The sequence below is a fragment of the Micromesistius poutassou genome (genome assembly GCF_964030765.1).
Source record: "Micromesistius poutassou genome assembly, chromosome: 3".
In the NCBI taxonomy this organism is placed as follows: Eukaryota; Metazoa; Chordata; class Actinopteri; order Gadiformes; family Gadidae; genus Micromesistius; species Micromesistius poutassou.
In genome coordinates, this window is record NC_140273.1 from 8,364,521 (window position 1) to 8,383,923 (window position 19,403).

Consider the following 19,403-nt stretch of genomic DNA (forward strand, 5'->3'; position numbering starts at 1 on the left):
TTGTGGTTGTTGGTGCCGCAGTTGTTGTCGTTGGTGCAGCAGTTGTTGTCGTTGCTGCAGCAGTTGTCGTTGTTTGTGCAGCAGTTATTGTTGGTGCCACAGTTGTCGTTGTTGGTTCCGCAGTTGTCCTTGTTGGTGCATCAGTTATCATTGGTGCTGCAATTGTCGTTGTTGGTGAAGCAGTCGTTGGTGCAGCAGTTGTCGTTGTTGGTGCAGCAGTTGTCGATGGTGTTGCAGTTGTTGTCGTTGGTGCAGCAGTTGTTGTCGTTGCTGCAGCAGTTGTCGTTATTTGTGCAGCAGTTATTGTTGGTGAAGCAGTTGTTGTTGTTTGTGCGGCAGTTGTTATTGGTGCAGCAGTTGTCGTTGTTGGTCCAGCAGTTGTCGTTGTTTGTGCAGCAGTTATTGTTGGTGAAGCAGTCGTTGTTGTTGGTGCAGCAGTTGTTGTTGGTGCAGCAGTTGTCGTCGTTGGTGCAGCAGTTGTCGTTGTTCGTGCAGAAGTTGTTGTCGTTGGTGCTGCAGTTGTTGTCGTTGGTGCTGCAGTTGTTGTTGTTGGTGGAGCAGTTGTCGTTGTTGGTGCAGCAGTTGTCGTTGGTGTCCCAGTTGTCGTTGTTGGTGCCACAATTATGGTTGTTGGTGCCGCAGTTGTCGTTTTTGGTGAAGCAGTTGTTGTTGTTGGTGCCGCAGTTGTGGTTGTCGGTGCAGCAGTTGTTGTCGATGGTGCTGCAGTTGTTGTTGGTGCAACAGTTGTTGTCGTTGGTGCTGCAGTTGTCGTTGGTGCAGCAGTTGTGGTTGTTGGTGCAACAGTTGTTGTCATTGGTGCAGCAGTTGTCATTGTTGGTGCAGCAGTTGTCGTTGGTGTTACAGTTGTTGTTGTTGGTGCAACAGTTGTGGTTGTTGGTGCCGCAGTTGTTGTCGTTGGTGCAGCAGTTGTTGTCGTTGCTGCAGCAGTTGTCGTTGTTTGTGCAGCAGTTATTTTTGGTGCCACAGTTGTCGTTGTTGGTTCCGCAGTTGTCGTTGTTGGTCCAGCAGTTGTCGTTGTTTGTGCAGCAGTTATTGTTGGTGAAGCAGTTGTTGTTGTTGGTGCAGCAGTTGTCGTCATTGCTGCAGCAGTTGTTGTTGGTACAGCAGTTGTTGGAGCAGCAGTTGTGGTTGTTGGTGCAGCAGTTGTTGTAGTAGACGCAGCAGTTGTTGTTGTTGTTGCAGCAGTTGTTGTTGGTGCCGCAGTTGTCTTTGTTGGTCCAGAAGTTGTCATTATTATTGTCGTTGACGCAGTTGTTGTCGTTGTTGGTACAGAAGTTGTTGTCGTTGGTGCTGCAGTTGTTGTTGTCGTTGGTGCTGCAGTTATTGTTGGTGCAGCAGTTGTCATTGTTGGGGCAGCAGTTGTTGTCGTTGGTGAAGCAGTTGTTGTTGGTGCATCAGTTATGGTTGTTGGTGCCGCAGTTGTGGTTGTCGGTGCAGCAGTTGTTGTCGTTGGTGCTGCAGTTGTTGTTGGTGCTGCAGTTGTGGTTGTTGGCGCAGCAGATGTCGTTGTTGGTGCAGCAGTAGTCGTTGTTAGTGCCGCAGTTGTCGTTGTTGGTGAAGCAGTTGTTGTCGTTGGTGCAGCAGTTGTTGTCGTTGGTGCAGCAGTTGTTGTTGATGCAGCAGTTGTTGTTTGTGCAGCAGTTGTCGTTGTTGTCGTTGGTGCCACAGTTGTGGTCGTTGATGCAGCAGTTGTCGTTGTTGGTACAGAAGTTGTTGTCGTTGGTGCTGCAGTTGTTGTTGTCGTTGGTGCTGCAGTTGTCGTTGTTGGTGCAGCATTTGTCGTTGGTGTCGCAGTTGTTGTTGGTGCCGCAGTTATGGTTGTTGGTGCCGCAGTTGTTGGTGCAGCTGTTGTCGTTGTTGGTTTAGAAGTTGTCGTTGTTGGTGCCGCAATTGTTGTTGTTAGAGCAGCAGTTGTCGTTGTTGGGGCAGCAGTTGTTGTCGTTGGTGAAGCAGTTGTTGTTGTTGGTGCATCAGTTGTTGGAGCAGCAGTTCTCGTTGTTGCCGCAGTTGTTGTTGGTGCAGCAGTTGTTGTTGTTGGTTCAGCAATTGTTGATGTTGGTGCCGCAGTTGTCATTGTTGGTGCAGCTGTTGTCGTTGTTGGTTTAGAAGTTGTCGTTGGTGCCGCAATTGTTGTTGTTGGAGCAGCAGTTGTCGTTCTTGGGGCAGCAGTTGTTGGAGCAGTTGTCGTCGTTGGTGCCGCAGTTGTTGTTGGTGCAGCAGTTGTTGTTGGTGCCGCAGTTGTCGTTGTTGGTGCAGCAGTTGTCGTTGGTGCAGCAGTTGTTGTTGGTGCAGCAGTTGTTGGAGCAGCAGTTGTTGTTGTTGGTGCAGAAGTTGTTGTCGTTGGTGCTGCAGTTGTTGTCGTTGGTGCTGCAGTTGTTGTTGTTGGTGGAGCAGTTGTCGTTGTTGGTGCAGCAGTTGTCGTTGGTGTCCCAGTTGTCGTTGTTGGTGCCACAATTATGGTTGTTGGTTCCGCAGTTGTCGTTTTTGGTGAAGCAGTTGTTGTTGTTGGTGCCGCAGTTGTGGTTGTCGGTGCAGCAGTTGTTGTCGATGGTGCTGCAGTTGTTGTTGGTGCAACAGTTGTTGTCGTTGGTGCTGCAGTTGTCGTTGGTGCAGCAGTTGTGGTTGTTGGTGCAACAGTTGTTGTCATTGGTGCAGCAGTTGTCATTGTTGGTGCAGTAGTTGTCGTTGGTGTTACAGTTGTTGTTGTTGGTGCAACAGTTGTGGTTGTTGGTGCCGCAGTTGTTGTCGTTGGTGCAGCAGTTGTTGTCGTTGCTGCAGCAGTTGTCGTTGTTTGTGCAGCAGTTATTTTTGGTGCCACAGTTGTCGTTGTTGGTTCCGCAGTTGTCGTTGTTGGTCCAGCAGTTGTCGTTGTTTGTGCAGCAGTTATTGTTGGTGAAGCAGTTGTTGTTGTTGGTGCAGCAGTTGTCGTCATTGCTGCAGCAGTTGTTGTTGGTACAGCAGTTGTTGGAGCAGCAGTTGTGGTTGTTGGTGCAGCAGTTGTTGTAGTAGACGCAGCAGTTGTCGTTGTTGGTGCAGCAGTTGTTGTTGGTGCCGCAGTTGTCGTTGTTGGTGAAGCAGTTGTTGTCGTTGGTGCAGCAGTTGTTGTCGTTGGTGCAGCAGTTGTTGATGCAGCAGTTGTTGCTTGTGCAGCAGTTGTCGTTGTTGTCGTTGGTGCCACAGTTGTGGTCGTTGATGCAGCAGTTGTCGTTGTTGGTACAGAAGTTGTTGTCGTTGGTGCTGCAGTTGTTGTTGTCGTTGGTGCTGCAGTTGTCGTTGTTGGTGCAGCATTTGTCGTTGGTGTCGCAGTTGTTGTTGGTGCCGCAGTTATGGTTGTTGGTGCCGCAGTTGTTGGTGCAGCTGTTGTCGTTGTTGGTTTAGAAGTTGTCGTTGTTGGTGCCGCAATTGTTGTTGTTGGAGCAGCAGTTGTCGTTGTTGGGGCAGCAGTTGTTGTCGTTGGTGAAGCAGTTGTTGTTGTTGGTGCATCAGTTGTTGGAGCAGCAGTTCTCGTTGTTGCCGCAGTTATTGTTGGTGCAGCAGTTGTTGTTGGTTCAGCAATTGTTGATGTTGGTGCCGCAGTTGTCGTTGTTGGTGCAGCTGTTGTCGTTGTTGGTTTAGAAGTTGTCGTTGGTGCCGCAATTGTTGTTGTTGGAGCAGCAGTTGTCGTTCTTGGGGCAGCAGTTGTTGGAGCAGTTGTCGTCGTTGGTGCCGCAGTTGTTGTTGGTGCAGCAGTTGTTGTTGGTGCCGCAGTTGTCGTTGTTGGTGCAGCAGTTGTCGTTGGTGCAGCAGTTGTTGTTGGTGCAGCAGTTGTTGGAGCAGCAGTTGTTGTTGTTGGTGCAGAAGTTGTTGTCGTTGGTGCTGCAGTTGTTGTCGTTGGTGCTGCAGTTGTTGTTGTTGGTGGAGCAGTTGTCGTTGTTGGTGCAGCAGTTGTCGTTGGTGTCCCAGTTGTCGTTGTTGGTGCCACAATTATGGTTGTTGGTTCCGCAGTTGTCGTTTTTGGTGAAGCAGTTGTTGTTGTTGGTGCCGCAGTTGTGGTTGTCGGTGCAGCAGTTGTTGTCGATGGTGCTGCAGTTGTTGTTGGTGCAACAGTTGTTGTCGTTGGTGCTGCAGTTGTCGTTGGTGCAGCAGTTGTGGTTGTTGGTGCAACAGTTGTTGTCATTGGTGCAGCAGTTGTCATTGTTGGTGCAGTAGTTGTCGTTGGTGTTACAGTTGTTGTTGTTGGTGCAACAGTTGTGGTTGTTGGTGCCGCAGTTGTTGTCGTTGGTGCAGCAGTTGTTGTCGTTGCTGCAGCAGTTGTCGTTGTTTGTGCAGCAGTTATTTTTGGTGCCACAGTTGTCGTTGTTGGTTCCGCAGTTGTCGTTGTTGGTCCAGCAGTTGTCGTTGTTTGTGCAGCAGTTATTGTTGGTGAAGCAGTTGTTGTTGTTGGTGCAGCAGTTGTCGTCATTGCTGCAGCAGTTGTTGTTGGTACAGCAGTTGTTGGAGCAGCAGTTGTGGTTGTTGGTGCAGCAGTTGTTGTAGTAGACGCAGCAGTTGTTGTTGTTGTTGCAGCAGTTGTTGTTGGTGCCGCAGTTGTCTTTGTTGGTCCAGAAGTTGTCATTATTATTGTCGTTGACACAGTTGTTGTCGTTGTTGGTACAGAAGTTGTTGTCGTTGGTGCTGCAGTTATTGTTGGTGCAGCAGTTGTCATTGTTGGGGCAGCAGTTGTTGTCGTTGGTGAAGCAGTTGTTGTTGGTGCATCAGTTATGGTTGTTGGTGCCGCAGTTGTGGTTGTCGGTGCAGCAGTTGTTGTCGTTGGTGCTGCAGTTGTTGTTGGTGCTGCAGTTGTGGTTGTTGGCGCAGCAGATGTCGTTGTTGGTGCAGCAGTATTCGTTGTTAGTGCCGCAGTTGTCGTTGTTGGTGAAGCAGTTGTTGTCGTTGGTGCAGCAGTTGTTGTCGTTGGTGCAGCAGTTGTTGATGCAGCAGTTGTTGCTTGTGCAGCAGTTGTCGTTGTTGTCGTTGGTGCCACAGTTGTGGTCGTTGATGCAGCAGTTGTCGTTGTTGGTACAGAAGTTGTTGTCGTTGGTGCTGCAGTTGTTGTTGTCGTTGGTGCTGCAGTTGTCGTTGTTGGTGCAGCATTTGTCGTTGGTGTCGCAGTTGTTGTTGGTGCCGCAGTTATGGTTGTTGGTGCCGCAGTTGTTGGTGCAGCTGTTGTCGTTGTTGGTTTAGAAGTTGTCGTTGTTGGTGCCGCAATTGTTGTTGTTGGAGCAGCAGTTGTCGTTGTTGGGGCAGCAGTTGTTGTCGTTGGTGAAGCAGTTGTTGTTGTTGGTGCATCAGTTGTTGGAGCAGCAGTTCTCGTTGTTGCCGCAGTTATTGTTGGTGCAGCAGTTGTTGTTGGTTCAGCAATTTTTGATGTTGGTGCCGCAGTTGTCGTTGTTGGTGCAGCTGTTGTCGTTGTTGGTTTAGAAGTTGTCGTTGGTGCCGCAATTGTTGTTGTTGGAGCAGCAGTTGTCGTTCTTGGGGCAGCAGTTGTTGGAGCAGTTGTCGTCGTTGGTGCCGCAGTTGTTGTTGGTGCAGCAGTTGTTGTTGGTGCCGCAGTTGTCGTTGTTGGTGCAGCAGTTGTCGTTGGGGAAGCAGTTGTTGTCGTTGGTGAAGCAGTTGTCGTCGTTGGTGCAACAGTTGTTGTCGTTGGTGCCGCAGTTGTTGTTGGTGCAGCAGTTGTTGTTGTTGGTGCAGCAGTTGTTGGTGCAGCAGTTGTCGTTGTTGGTCCCGCAGTTGTCGTTGTTGGTGCTGCAGTTGTTGTTGTTTGTCCTGCAGTAGTTAGGGTTAGTGTTGTTAATGCTGTTTGAATAAACTATGTAGAGAATTTGTTCTCATCAATCATAATCAATCCTAATCTGTAGGATATATGTGTTATTCAAGACAGCCAGTGCTACTGGGTTTTACTCTAAAATTGTCAATATAGTGTTGAACCTACTCGAGGTAATAGTAGAACTGTCCACATTGAGGTTGGTGGTGCCGGTGGCTAATGCTTCAGTCAGTGTCTCCACTGCAACGGTTTCATTCGGAACAACTTTTTTGTTGGTGTAGACCAGAGTCAAATCCACAATGACTGAGCCGCTCCTAGAGCCACAAAGGAAGTCAATAACAAATATATATATACACAATATGTATAACAAATGTTGAACCACCGTTGAACATTACATTTTAGGAATCTAATGAAATGCTTACCTGAAAGACCTAACTACAGAGCGGGAAAAAGTGTCAGGAAATCTCTTTTTGAAGCCTTTGTTTACCTGAGGTCAATTGATAAGCAAATCATTTATATTGAAATGAGCTGCATTGAAGTAGTGATTGTTGTAAGGCTAATGCAAATGTAAAAAAAAATTCTCACCTCTCTTGTGACTTCATCAGCCAACGTCTGGAACTCTGCAGAAGTAGAATCTGACAAAGAGTTGTCAAACGTGCGTTGCAAACTGAATGACAAATCTTGAGAACCTTCGTTTACTGTAGGAGGGTCTTGAGGGTCCACTGGTGCTGCATTGGTAGTTGTGGGTGAGGCAGTTGTTGGTGCTGCAGTTGTTGTTGTTGGTGCAGCAGTTGTCGTTGTTGGTGCATCAGTTGTCGTTGTTGGTCCTGCAGTTGTTGTTGCAGCAGTTGTTGTTGTTGGTGCAGCAGTTGTCGTTGTTGGTGCAGCAGTTGTCGTTGTTGGTGCAGCAGTTGTCGTTGGTGCAGCAGTTGTCGTTGTTGGTGCAGCAGTTGTCGTTGTTGGTGCAGCAGTTGTTGTTGCAGCAGTTGTTGTTGCAGCAGTTGTTGTTGTTGGTGCAGCAGTTGTTGTTGTTGGTGCTGTAGTTGTTGTTGGTGCAGCAGTTGTTGTTGTTGGTGCAACAGTTGTTGTTGTTGGTGCTGTAGTTGTTGTTGGTGCAGCAGTTGTTGTTGCTGCAGTTGTCGTTGGTGCAGCTGTTGTTGTTGGTGCCGCAGTTGTCGTTGTTGCCGCAGCAGATGTCGTTGGTGCAGCAGTAGTCGTTGTTGGTGCCGCAGTTGTCGTTGTTGGTGAAGCAGTTGTTGTCGTTGGTGCAGCAGTTGTTGTCGTTGGTGCAGCAGTTGTTGTTGTTGATGCAGCAGTTGTTGTTTGTGCAGCAGTTGTCGTTGTTGTCGTTGGTGCCACAGTTGTGGTCGTTGATGCAGCAGTTGTCGTTGTTGGTACAGAAGTTGTTGTCGTTGGTGCTGCAGTTGTTGTTGTCGTTGGTGCTGCAGTTGTTGTTGTTGGTGCAGCATTTGTCGTTGGTGTCGCAGTTGTTGTTGTTGGTGCCGCAGTTATGGTTGTTGGTGCCGCAGTTGTCGTTGTTGGTGCAGCTGTTGTCGTTGTTGGTTTAGAAGTTGTCATTGTTGGTGCCGCAATTGTTGTTGTTGGAGCAGCAGTTGTCGTTCTCGGGGCAGCAGTTGTTGGAGCAGTTGTTGTCGTTGGTGCCGCAGTTGTTGTTGGTGCAGCAGTTGTTTTTGGTGCCGCAGTTGTCGTTGTTGGTGCAGCAGTTGTCGTTGTTGGTTTAGAAGTTGTCGTTGTTGGTGCTGCAGCTGTTGTCGTTGGTGCAGCAGTTGTTGTCGTTAGTACAGCAGTTGTTGATGGTGCAGCAGTTGATGTTGGTGCAACAGTAGTCGTCGTTGGTTCAGCAATTGTTGTCGTTGGTGCATCAGTTGTTGTCGGTGCAGCAGTTGTTGTCGTTGGTGCAGCAGTTGTCGTTGTTGGTGCAGCAGATGTTGTCGTTAGTGCAGAAGTTGTTGTTGTTTGTGCAGAAGTTGTGGACGTTGGTGCATCAGTTATCGTTGGTGCCGCAGTTGTGATCGTTGGTGCTGCAATTGTTGTTGTTGGTGAAGCAGTTGTTTTCGTTGCTGCAGCAGTTGTCGTTGTTGGTGCAGCAGTTGTTTTCGTTGTTGCAGCAGTTGTTGTCATTGGTGCCGCAGTTGTCGTTGTTGGTGCAGCAGTTGTCGTTGGTGTTGCAGTTGTTGTTGTTGGTGCAACAGTTGTGGTTGTTGGTGCCGCAGTTGTTGTCGTTGGTGCAGTCGTTGCTGCAGCAGTTGTCGTTGTTGGACCAGCAGTTGACGTTGTTTTTGCAGCAGTTATTGTTGGTGAAGCAGTTGTCGTTGTTTGTGCAGCAATGGTTGTCGGTGCCACAGTTGTCGTTGTTGGTGAAGCAGTTGTCGTTGTTTGTGCAGCAATGGTTGTCGGTGCCACAGTTGTCGTTGTTGGTTCCGCAGTTGTCGTTGTTGGTCCAGCAGTTGTCGTTGTTGGTGAAGCAGTTGTTGGTGGAGCAGTTGTTGTTGTTGGTACAGTAGATGTCGTTGGGGCAAAAGTTGTTGTCGTTGGTGCAGCAGTTGTCGATGGTGTTGCAGTTGTTGTTGTTGGTGCAACAGTCGTGGTTGTTGGTGCCGCAGTTGTTGTCGTTGGTGCAGCAGTTGTTGTCGTTGCTGCAGCAGTTGTTGTTGTTGTTTGTGCAGCAGTTATTGTTGGTGAAGCAGTTGTCGTTGTTTGTGCGGCAATTGTTGTTGGTGCAGCAGTTGTCGTTGTTGGTTCCGCAGTTGTCGTTGTTGTTCCAGCAGTTGTCGTTGTTTTTGCAGCAGTTATTGTTGGTGAAGCAGTTGTTGTTGTTTGTGCAGCAGTTGTCGTTGTTGGTCCTGCAGTTGTCGTTGTTGGTGCAGCAGTTGTCATTGTTGATGCAGCAGTTGTTGTTGTTGGTGCAGCAGTTGTCGTTGTTGGTGCAACAGTTGTGGTTGTTGGTGCCGCAGTTGTTGTCGTTGGTGCAGTCGTTGCTGCAGCAGTTGTCGTTGTTGGACCAGCAGTTGACGTTGTTTTTGCAGCAGTTATTGTTGGTGAAGCAGTTGTCGTTGTTTGTGCAGCAATGGTTGTCGGTGCCACAGTTGTCGTTGTTGGTGAAGCAGTTGTCGTTGTTTGTGCAGCAATGGTTGTCGGTGCCACAGTTGTCGTTGTTGGTTCCGCAGTTGTCGTTGTTGGTCCAGCAGTTGTCGTTGTTGGTGAAGCAGTTGTTGGTGGAGCAGTTGTTGTTGTTGGTACAGTAGATGTCGTTGGGGCAAAAGTTGTTGTCGTTGGTGCAGCAGTTGTCGATGGTGTTGCAGTTGTTGTTGTTGGTGCAACAGTCGTGGTTGTTGGTGCCGCAGTTGTTGTCGTTGGTGCAGCAGTTGTTGTCGTTGCTGCAGCAGTTGTTGTTGTTGTTTGTGCAGCAGTTATTGTTGGTGAAGCAGTTGTCGTTGTTTGTGCGGCAATTGTTGTTGGTGCAGCAGTTGTCGTTGTTGGTTCCGCAGTTGTCGTTGTTCCAGCAGTTGTCGTTGTTTTTGCAGCAGTTATTGTTGGTGAAGCAGTTGTTGTTGTTTGTGCAGCAGTTGTCGTTGTTGGTCCTGCAGTTGTCGTTGTTGGTGCAGCAGTTGTCATTGTTGATGCAGCAGTTGTTGTTGTTGGTGCAGCAGTTGTCGTTGTTGGTGCAGCAGTTGTCGTTGTTGGTGCAGCAGTTGTCGTTGGTGCAGCAGTTGTCGTTGTTGGTGCAGCAGTTGTCGTTGTTGGTGCAGCAGTTGTTGTTGCAGCAGTTGTTGTTGTTGGTGCAGCAGTTGTTGTTGTTGGTGCTGTAGTTGTTGTTGGTGCAGCAGTTGTTGTTGTTGGTGCAACAGTTGTTGTTGTTGGTGCTGTAGTTGTTGTTGGTGCAGCAGTTGTTGTTGCTGCAGTTGTCGTTGGTGCAGCTGTTGTTGTTGGTGCCGCAGTTGTCGTTGTTGCCGCAGCAGATGTCGTTGGTGCAGCAGTAGTCGTTGTTGGTGCAGCAGTTGTCGTTGTTGGTGAAGCAGTTGTTGTCGTTGGTGCAGCAGTTGTTGTCGTTGGTGCAGCAGTTGTTGTTGTTGATGCAGCAGTTGTTGTTTGTGCAGCAGTTGTCGTTGTTGTCGTTGGTGCCACAGTTGTGGTCGTTGATGCAGCAGTTGTCGTTGTTGGTACAGAAGTTGTTGTCGTTGGTGCTGCAGTTGTTGTTGTCGTTGGTGCTGCAGTTGTTGTTGTTGGTGCAGCATTTGTTGTTGGTGTCGCAATTGTTGTTGTTGGTGCCGCAGTTATGGTTGTTGGTGCCGCAGTTGTCGTTGTTGGTGCAGCTGTTGTCGTTGTTGGTTTAGAAGTTGTCATTGTTGGTGCCGCAATTGTTGTTGTTGGAGCAGCAGTTGTCGTTCTTGGGGCAGCAGTTGTTGGAGCAGTTGTTGTCGTTGGTGCCGCAGTTGTTGTTGGTGCAGCAGTTGTTTTTGGTGCCGCAGTTGTCGTTGTTGGTGCAGCAGTTGTCGTTGTTGGTTTAGAAGTTGTCGTTGTTGGTGCTGCAGCTGTTGTCGTTGGTGCAGCAGTTGTTGTCGTTAGTACAGCAGTTGTTGATGGTGCAGCAGTTGATGTTGGTGCAACAGTAGTCGTCGTTGGTTCAGCAATTGTTGTCGTTGGTGCATCAGTTGTTGTCGGTGCAGCAGTTGTTGTCGTTGGTGCAGCAGTTGTCGTTGTTGGTGCAGCAGATGTTGTCGTTAGTGCAGAAGTTGTTGTTGTTTGTGCAGAAGTTGTGGACGTTGGTGCATCAGTTATCGTTGGTGCCGCAGTTGTTTTCGTTGCTGCAGCAGTTGTCGTTGTTGGTGCAGCAGTTGTTTTCGTTGTTGCAGCAGTTGTTGTCATTGGTGCCGCAGTTGTCGTTGTTGGTGCAGCAGTTGTTTTTGTTGGTGCAGCAGTTGTCATTGTTGGTGCAGCAGTTGTCGTTGTTGGTGCAGCAGCTGTTGTCGTGGGTGCAGCAGTTAATGTCGTTAGTGCAGCAGTTGTTGGTGCAGCAGTTGTTGGTGCAGCAGTTGATGTTGGTGCAACAGTAGTCGTCGTTGGTTCAGCAATTGTTGTCGTTGGGGCATCAGTTGTTGTCGGTGCAGCAGTTGTTGTCGTTGGTGCAGCAGTTGTCGTTGTTGGTGCAGCAGTTGTCGTTGTTGGTGCAGCAGTTGTTGTCGTTGGTGCAGCAGATGTTGTCGTTAGTGCAGCAGTTGTTGTTGTTTGTGCAGCAGTTGTGGACGTTGGTGCAGCAATTGTCGTTGTGGGTGCAGCAGTTGTTGATGGTGTTGCAGTTGTTGTTGGTGCAACAGATGTGGTTGTTGGTGCAGCAGTTGTTGTCGTTGCTGCAGCAGTTGTTGTTGTTTGTGCAGCAGTTGTTGTTGGTGCAGCAGTTGTCGTTGTTGGTTCTGCAGTTGTCGTTGTTGGTCCAGCAGTTGTCGTTGTTTGTGCAGCAGTTGTTGTTGTTGGTGCAGCAGTTGTTGTTGTTGGTGCAGCAGTTGTCGTCGTTGGTGCAGCAGTTGTCGTTGTTGGTGCAGCAGTTGTCGTTGGAGCCGCAGTTGTTGTTGGTTCAGAAGTTATTGTTGTTGGTGCCTCAGTTGTTGTTGTTGGTGCAGCAGTTGTCGTTATTGGTCCTGCAGTTGTTGTTGTTGGTGCAGCAGTTGTCGTTGTTGGTGCAGCAGTTGTGGTCATTGGTGCTGCAATTGTTGTTGTTGGTGCAGCAGTTGTCGTTGTTGGTGCAGCAGTTGTTGTTGTTGGTGCTGCAGTTGTTGTTGTTGGTACAGCAGTTGTCGTTGGTGCAACAGTTGTTGTCGTTGGTGCAGCAGTTGTCGTTGTTGGTGCAGCAGTTGTCGTTGGTGTTGCAGTTGTTGTTGTTGGTGCAACAGTTGTGGTTGTTGGTGCCGCAGTTGTTGTCGTTGGTGCAGTCGTTGCTGCAGCAGTTGTCGTTGTTGGACCAGCAGTTGACGTTGTTTTTGCAGCAGTTATTGTTGGTGAAGCAGTTGTCGTTGTTTGTGCAGCAATGGTTGTCGGTGCCACAGTTGTCGTTGTTGGTGAAGCAGTTGTCGTTGTTTGTGCAGCAATGGTTGTCGGTGCCACAGTTGTCGTTGTTGGTTCCGCAGTTGTCGTTGTTGGTCCAGCAGTTGTCGTTGTTGGTGAAGCAGTTGTTGGTGGAGCAGTTGTTGTTGTTGGTACAGTAGTTGTCGTTGGGGCAAAAGTTGTTGTCGTTGGTGCAGCAGTTGTCGATGGTGTTGCAGTTGTTGTTGTTGGTGCAACAGTCGTGGTTGTTGGTGCCGCAGTTGTTGTCGTTGGTGCAGCAGTTGTTGTCGTTGCTGCAGCAGTTGTTGTTGTTGTTTGTGCAGCAGTTATTGTTGGTGAAGCAGTTGTCGTTGTTTGTGCGGCAGTTGTTGTTGGTGCAGCAGTTGTCGTTGTTGGTTCCGCAGTTGTCGTTGTTGTTCCAGCAGTTGTCGTTGTTTTTGCAGCAGTTATTGTTGGTGAAGCAGTTGTTGTTGTTGGTGCAGCAGTTGTCGTTGTTGGTCCTGCAGTTGTCGTTGTTGGTGCAGCAGTTGTCATTGTTGATGCAGCAGTTGTTGTTGTTGGTGCAGCAGTTGTCGTTGTTGGTGCAGCAGTTGTCGTTGTTGGTGCAGCAGTTGTCGTTGTTGGTGCAGCAGTTGTCGTTGTTGGTGCAGCAGTTGTTGTTGTTGCAGCAGTTGTTGTTGTTGGTGCAGCAGTTGTTGTTGTTGGTGCTGTAGTTGTTGTTGTTGGTGCAGCAGTTGTTGTTGTTGGTGCAGCAGTTGTTGTTGGTGCTGTAGTTGTTGTTGTTGGTGCAGCAGTTGTTGTTGGTTTAGAAGTTGTCGTTGTTGGTGCTGCAGTTGTCGTTGTTGGTGCAGCAGTTGACGTTGGTGCAGCAGTTGTGGTTGTTGGTGCAGCAGTTGTTGTCATTGATGCCGCAGTTGTCGTTGTTGGTGCAGCAGTTGTCATTGTTGGTGCAGCAGTTGTGGTTCTTGGTGCAGCAGTTGTTGTCATTGATGCCGCAGTTGTTGTCGTTGGTGCAGCAGTTGTTGTCGTTGGTGCAGCAGTTGTTCTTGTTGATGCAGCAGTTGTTCTTGTTGGTACAGAAGTTGTTGTCGTTGGTGCTGCAGTTGTTGTTGGTGCAGCAGTTGTCGTTGTTGGGGCAGCAGTTGTTGTCATTGGTGAAGCAGTTGTTGTTGTTGGTGCATCAGTTGTTGGAGCAGCAGCTGTCGTTGTTGCCTCAGTTGTTGTTGGTGCAGCAGTTGTGGATGTTGGTGCAGCAGTTGTTGTCATTGGTGCCGCAGTTGTTGTCGTTGGTGCAGCAGTTGTTGTCATTGGTGCCGCAGTTGTTGTCGTTGGTGCAGCAGTTGTTGTCGTTGGTGCAGCAGTTTTTGTTGTTGATGCAGCAGTTGTTCTTGTTGGTACAGAAGTTGTTGTCGTTGCTGCTGCAGTTGTTGTTGGGGCAGCAGTTGTCGTTGTTGGGGCAGCAGTTGTTGTCGTTGGTGAAGCAGTTGTTGTTGGTGCATCAGTTGTTGGAGCAGCAGTTCTCGTTGTTTCCGCAGTTGTTGTTGGTGCAGCAATTGTTGATGTTGGTGCCGCAGTTGTCGTTGTTGGTTCAGCTGTTGTCGTTGGTGTTACAGTTGTTGTTGTTGGTGCAACAGTTGTGGTTGTTGGTGCCGCAGTTGTTGTTGTTGGTGCAGCAGTTGTTGTCGTTGCTGCAGCAGTTGTCGTTGTTTGTGCAGCAGTTATTGGTGGTGCCACATTTGTCGTTGTTGGTTCCGCAGTTGTCGTTGTTGGTCCAGCAGTTGTCGTTGTTTGTGCTGCAGTTATTGTTGGTGAAGCAGTTGTTGTTGTTGGTGCAGCAGTTGTCGTCATTGCTGCAGCAGTTGTTGTTGGTACAGCAGTTGTTGGAGCAGCAGTTGTGGTTGTTGGTGCAGCAGTTGTTGTAGTAGACGCAGCAGTTGTTGTCGTTGTTGCAGCAGTTGTTGTTGGTGCCGCAATTGTCTTTGTTGGTCCAGAAGTTGTCATTGTTTGTGCAGCAGTTGCCGTTGTTGTCGGTGGTGCTACAGTTGTGGTTGTTGGTGCAGCAGTTGTTGTCATTGGTGCAGCAGTTGTCGTTGTTGGTGCAGCAGTTGTCGTTGGTGTTACAGTTGTTGTTTTTGGTGCAACAGTTGTGGTTGTTGGTGCCGCAGTTGTTGTCGTTGGTGCAACAGTTGTGGTTGTTGGTGCCGCAGTTGTTGTCGTTGGTGCAGCAGTTGTTGTCGTTGCTGCAGCAGTTGTCGTTGTTTGTGCAGCAGTTATTGTTGGTGCCACAGTTGTCGTTGTTGGTTCCGCAGTTGTCCTTGTTGGTGCATCAGTTATCGTTGGTGCTGCAATTGTCGTTGTTGGTGAAGCAGTCGTTGGTGCAGCAGTTGTCGTTGTTGGTGCAGCAGTTGTCGATGGTGTTGCAGTTGTTGTCGTTGGTGCAGCAGTTGTTGTCGTTGCTGCAGCAGTTGTCGTTATTTGTGCAGCAGTTATTGTTGGTGAAGCAGTTGTTGTTGTTTGTGCGGCAGTTGTTATTGGTGCAGCAGTTGTCGTTGTTGGTCCAGCAGTTGTCGTTGTTTGTGCAGCAGTTATTGTTGGTGAAGCAGTCGTTGTTGTTGGTGCAGCAGTTGTTGTTGGTGCAGCAGTTGTCGTCGTTGGTGCAGCAGTTGTCGTTGTTGGTGCAGCAGTTGTCGATGGTGTTGCAGTTGTTGTCGTTGGTGCAGCAGTTGTTGTCGTTGCTGCAGCAGTTGTCGTTATTTGTGCAGCAGTTATTGTTGGTGAAGCAGTTGTTGTTGTTTGTGCGGCAGTTGTTATTGGTGCAGCAGTTGTCGTTGTTGGTCCAGCAGTTGTCGTTGTTTGTGCAGCAGTTATTGTTGGTGAAGCAGTCGTTGTTGTTGGTGCAGCAGTTGTTGTTGGTGCAGCAGTTGTCGTCGTTGGTGCAGCAGTTGTCGTTGTTGGTGCAGCAGTTGTTGTTGGTGCAGCAGTTGTTGGAGCAGCAGTTGTTGTTGTTGGTGCAGAAGTTGTTGTCGTTGGTGCTGCAGTTGTTGTCGTTGGTGCTGCAGTTGTTGTTGTTGGTGGAGCAGTTGTCGTTGTTGGTGCAGCAGTTGTCGTTGGTGTCCCAGTTGTCGTTGTTGGTGCCACAATTATGGTTGTTGGTGCCGCAGTTGTCGTTTTTGGTGAAGCAGTTGTTGTTGTTGGTGCCGCAGTTGTGGTTGTCGGTGCAGCAGTTGTAGTCGATGGTGCTGCAGTTGTTGTTGGTGCAACAGTTGTTGTCGTTGGTGCTGCAGTTGTCGTTGGTGCAGCAGTTGTGGTTGTTGGTGCAACAGTTGTTGTCATTGGTGCAGCAGTTGTCATTGTTGGTGCAGCAGTTGTCGTTGGTGTTACAGTTGTTGTTGTTGGTGCAACAGTTGTGGTTGTTGGTGCCGCAGTTGTTGTCGTTGGTGCAGCAGTTGTTGTCGTTGCTGCAGCAGTTGTCGTTGTTTGTGCAGCAGTTATTTTTGGTGCCACAGTTGTCCTTGTTGGTTCCGCAGTTGTCGTTGTTGGTCCAGCAGTTGTCGTTGTTTGTGCAGCAGTTATTGTTGGTGAAGCAGTTGTTGTTGTTGGTGCAGCAGTTGTCGTCATTGCTGCAGCAGTTGTTGTTGGTACAGCAGTTGTTGGAGCAGCAGTTGTGGTTGTTGGTGCAGCAGTTGTTGTAGTAGACGCAGCAGTTGTTGTTGTTGTTGCAGCAGTTGTTGTTGGTGCCGCAGTTGTCTTTGTTGGTCCAGAAGTTGTCATTATTATTGTCGTTGACGCAGTTGTTGTCGTTGTTGGTACAGAAGTTGTCGTCGTTGGTGCTGCAGTTGTTGTTGTCGTTGGTGCTGCAGTTATTGTTGGTGCAGCAGTTGTCATTGTTGGGGCAGCAGTTGTTGTCGTTGGTGAAGCAGTTGTTGTTGGTGCATCAGTTATGGTTGTTGGTGCCGCAGTTGTGGTTGTCGGTGCAGCAGTTGTTGTCGTTGGTGCTGCAGTTGTTGTTGGTGCTGCAGTTGTGGTTGTTGGCGCAGCAGATGTCGTTGTTGGTGCAGCAGTAGTCGTTGTTAGTGCCGCAGTTGTCGTTGTTGGTGAAGCAGTTGTTGTCGTTGGTGCAGCAGTTGTTGTCGTTGGTGCAGCAGTTGTTGTTGATGCAGCAGTTGTTGTTTGTGCAGCAGTTGTCGTTGTTGTCGTTGGTGCCACAGTTGTGGTCGTTGATGCAGCAGTTGTCGTTGTTAGTACAGAAGTTGTTGTCGTTGGTGCTGCAGTTGTTGTTGTCGTTGGTGCTGCAGTTGTCGTTGTTGGTGCAGCATTTGTCGTTGGTGTCGCAGTTGTTGTTGGTGCCGCAGTTATGGTTGTTGGTGCCGCAGTTGTTGGTGCAGCTGTTGTCGTTGTTGGTTTAGAAGTTGTCGTTGTTGGTGCCGCAATTGTTGTTGTTAGAGCAGCAGTTGTCGTTGTTGGGGCAGCAGTTGTTGTCGTTGGTGAAGCAGTTGTTGTTGGTGCATCAGTTGTTGGAGCAGCAGTTCTCGTTGTTGCCGCAGTTGTTGTTGGTGCAGCAGTTGTTGTTGTTGGTTCAGCAATTGTTGATGTTGGTGCCGCAGTTGTCGTTGTTGGTGCAGCTGTTGTCGTTGTTGGTTTAGAAGTTGTCGTTGGTGCCGCAATTGTTGTTGTTGGAGCAGCAGTTGTCGTTCTTGGGGCAGCAGTTGTTGGAGCAGTTGTCGTCGTTGGTGCCGCAGTTGTTGTTGGTGCAGCAGTTGTTGTTGGTGCCGCAGTTGTCGTTGTTGGTGCAGCAGTTGTCGTTGGTGCAGCAGTTGTTGGTGCAGCAGTTGTTGGAGCAGCAGTTGTTGTTGTTGGTGCAGAAGTTGTTGTCGTTGGTGCTGCAGTTGTTGTCGTTGGTGCTGCAGTTGTTGTTGTTGGTGGAGCAGTTGTCGTTGTTGGTGCAGCAGTTGTCGTTGGTGTCCCAGTTGTCGTTGTTGGTGCCACAATTATGGTTGTTGGTTCCGCAGTTCTCGTTTTTGGTGAAGCAGTTGTTGTTGTTGGTGCCGCAGTTGTGGTTGTCGGTGCAGCAGTTGTTGTCGATGGTGCTGCAGTTGTTGTTGGTGCAACAGTTGTTGTCGTTGGTGCTGCAGTTGTCGTTGGTGCAGCAGTTGTGGTTGTTGGTGCAACAGTTGTTGTCATTGGTGCAGCAGTTGTCATTGTTGGTGCAGCAGTTGTCGTTGGTGCAGCAGTTGTTGGTGCAGCAGTTGTTGGAGCAGCAGTTGTTGTTGTTGGTGCAGAAGTTGTTGTCGTTGGTGCTGCAGTTGTTGTCGTTGGTGCTGCAGTTGTTGTTGTTGGTGGAGCAGTTGTCGTTGTTGGTGCAGCAGTTGTCGTTGGTGTCCCAGTTGTCGTTGTTGGTGCCACAATTATGGTTGTTGGTTCCGCAGTTCTCGTTTTTGGTGAAGCAGTTGTTGTTGTTGGTGCCGCAGTTGTGGTTGTCGGTGCAGCAGTTGTTGTCGATGGTGCTGCAGTTGTTGTTGGTGCAACAGTTGTTGTCGTTGGTGCTGCAGTTGTCGTTGGTGCAGCAGTTGTGGTTGTTGGTGCAACAGTTGTTGTCATTGGTGCAGCAGTTGTCATTGTTGGTGCAGCAGTTGTCGTTGGTGTTACAGTTGTTGTTGTTGGTGCAACAGTTGTGGTTGTTGGTGCCGCAGTTGTTGTCGTTGGTGCAGCAGTTGTTGTCGTTGCTGCAGCAGTTGTCGTTGTTTGTGCAGCAGTTATTTTTGGTGCCACAGTTGTCGTTGTTGGTTCCGCAGTTGTCGTTGTTGGTCCAGCAGTTGTCGTTGTTTGTGCAGCAGTTATTGTTGGTGAAGCAGTTGTTGTTGTTGGTGCAGCAGTTGTCGTCATTGCTGCAGCAGTTGTTGTTGGTACAGCAGTTGTTGGAGCAGCAGTTGTGGTTGTTGGTGCAGCAGTTGTTGTAGTAGACGCAGCAGTTGTTGTTGTTGTTGCAGCAGTTGTTGTTGGTGCCGCAGTTGTCTTTGTTGGTCCAGAAGTTGTCATTATTATTGTCGTTGACGCAGTTGTTGTCGTTGTTGGTACAGAAGTTGTTGTCGTTGGTGCTGCAGTTGTTGTTGTCGTTGGTGCTGCAGTTATTGTTGGTGCAGCAGTTGTCATTGTTGGGGCAGCAGTTGTTGTCGTTGGTGAAGCAGTTGTTGTTGGTGCATCAGTTATGGTTGTTGGTGCCGCAGTTGTGGTTGTCGGTGCAGCAGTTGTTGTCGTTGGTGCTGCAGTTGTTGTTGGTGCTGCAGTTGTGGTTGTTGGCGCAGCAGATGTCGTTGTTGGTGCAGCAGTAGTCGTTGTTAGTGCCGCAGTTGTCGTTGTTGGTGAAGCAGTTGTTGTCGTTGGTGCAGCAGTTGTTGTCGTTGGTGCAGCAGTTGTTGTTGATGCAGCAGTTGTTGTTTGTGCAGCAGTTGTCGTTGTCGTTGGTGCCACAGTTGTGGTCGTTGATGCAGCAGTTGTCGTTGTTGGTACAGAAGTTGTTGTCGTTGGTGCTGCAGTTGTTGTTGTCGTTGGTGCTGCAGTTGTCGTTGTTGGTGCAGCATTTGTCGTTGGTGTCGCAGTTGTTGTTGGTGCCGCAGTTATGGTTGTTGGTGCCGCAGTTGTTGGTGCAGCTGTTGTCATTGTTGGTTTAGAAGTTGTCGTTGTTGGTGCCGCAATTGTTGTTGTTGGAGCAGCAGTTGTCGTTGTTGGGGCAGCAGTTGTTGTCGTTGGTGAAGCAGTTGTTGTTGTTGGTGCATCAGTTGTTGGAGCAGCAGTTCTCGTTGTTGCCGCAGTTGTTGTTGGTGCAGCAGTTGTTGTTGTTGGTTCAGCAATTGTTGATGTTGGTGCCGCAGTTGTCGTTGTTGGTGCAGCTGTTGTCGTTGTTGGTTTAGAAGTTGTCGTTGGTGCCGCAATTGTTGTTGTTGGAGCAGCAGTTGTCGTTCTTGGGGCAGCAGTTGTTGGAGCAGTTGTCGTCGTTGGTGCCGCAGTTGTTGTTGGTGCAGCAGTTGTTGTTGGTGCCGCAGTTGTCGTTGTTGGTGCAGCAGTTGTCGTTGGGGAAGCAGTTGTTGTCGTTGGTGAAGCAGTTGTCGTCGTTGGTGCAACAGTTGTTGTCGTTGGTGCCGCAGTTGTTGTTGGTGCAGCAGTTGTTGTTGTTGGTGCAGCAGTTGTTGGTGCAGCAGTTGTCGTTGTTGGTCCCGCAGTTGTCGTTGTTGGTGCTGCAGTTGTTGTTGTTTGTCCTGCAGTAGTTAGGGTTAGTGTTGTTAATGCTGTTTGAATAAACTATGTAGAGAATTTGTTCTCATCAATCATAATCAATCCTAATCTGTAGGATATATGTGTTATTCAAGACAGCCAGTGCTACTGGGTTTTACTCTAAAATTGTCAATATAGTGTTGAACCTACTCGAGGTAATAGTAGAACTGTCCACATTGAGGTTGGTGGTGCCGGTGGCTAATGCTTCAGTCAGTGTCTCCACTGCAACGGTTTCATTCGGAACAACTTTTTTGTTGGTGTAGACCAGAGT

The 19,403-nt window shown here is 48.9% G+C and overlaps 3 protein-coding genes across 3 annotated transcripts in view; all 3 read right to left on the reverse strand.

Moving 5' to 3' along the window:
• Positions 1 to 19,403, reverse strand: part of LOC311340553 (uncharacterized protein) — a gene marked incomplete at both ends in the record, with an annotated part of 158,966 nt that overhangs the window by 9,373 nt on the left and 130,190 nt on the right. Inside the window, one exon of the mRNA XM_084465417.1 lies at positions 1,688 to 2,367. Within this exon, the coding sequence (XP_084321543.1) occupies positions 1,688 to 2,367 (680 nt within the window). The remainder of the gene's footprint in view (positions 1 to 1,687; positions 2,368 to 19,403) is intronic.
• LOC311340416 (uncharacterized protein) lies at positions 5,927 to 13,015 on the reverse strand (the record flags this gene model as incomplete). Its single annotated transcript, XM_084465320.1, has 4 exons — positions 5,927 to 5,941; positions 6,389 to 7,438; positions 9,047 to 10,093; positions 11,924 to 13,015. The coding sequence occupies 4 exons, from the start codon at positions 13,013 to 13,015 to the stop codon at positions 5,927 to 5,929; spliced, it is 3,204 nt and encodes a 1,067-aa protein (XP_084321446.1).
• LOC311340904 (uncharacterized protein) lies at positions 10,904 to 11,599 on the reverse strand (the record flags this gene model as incomplete). Its single annotated transcript, XM_084465808.1, has 1 exon — positions 10,904 to 11,599. A coding segment is annotated over one exon (696 nt), but the record flags the coding sequence as incomplete, so codon positions are not given.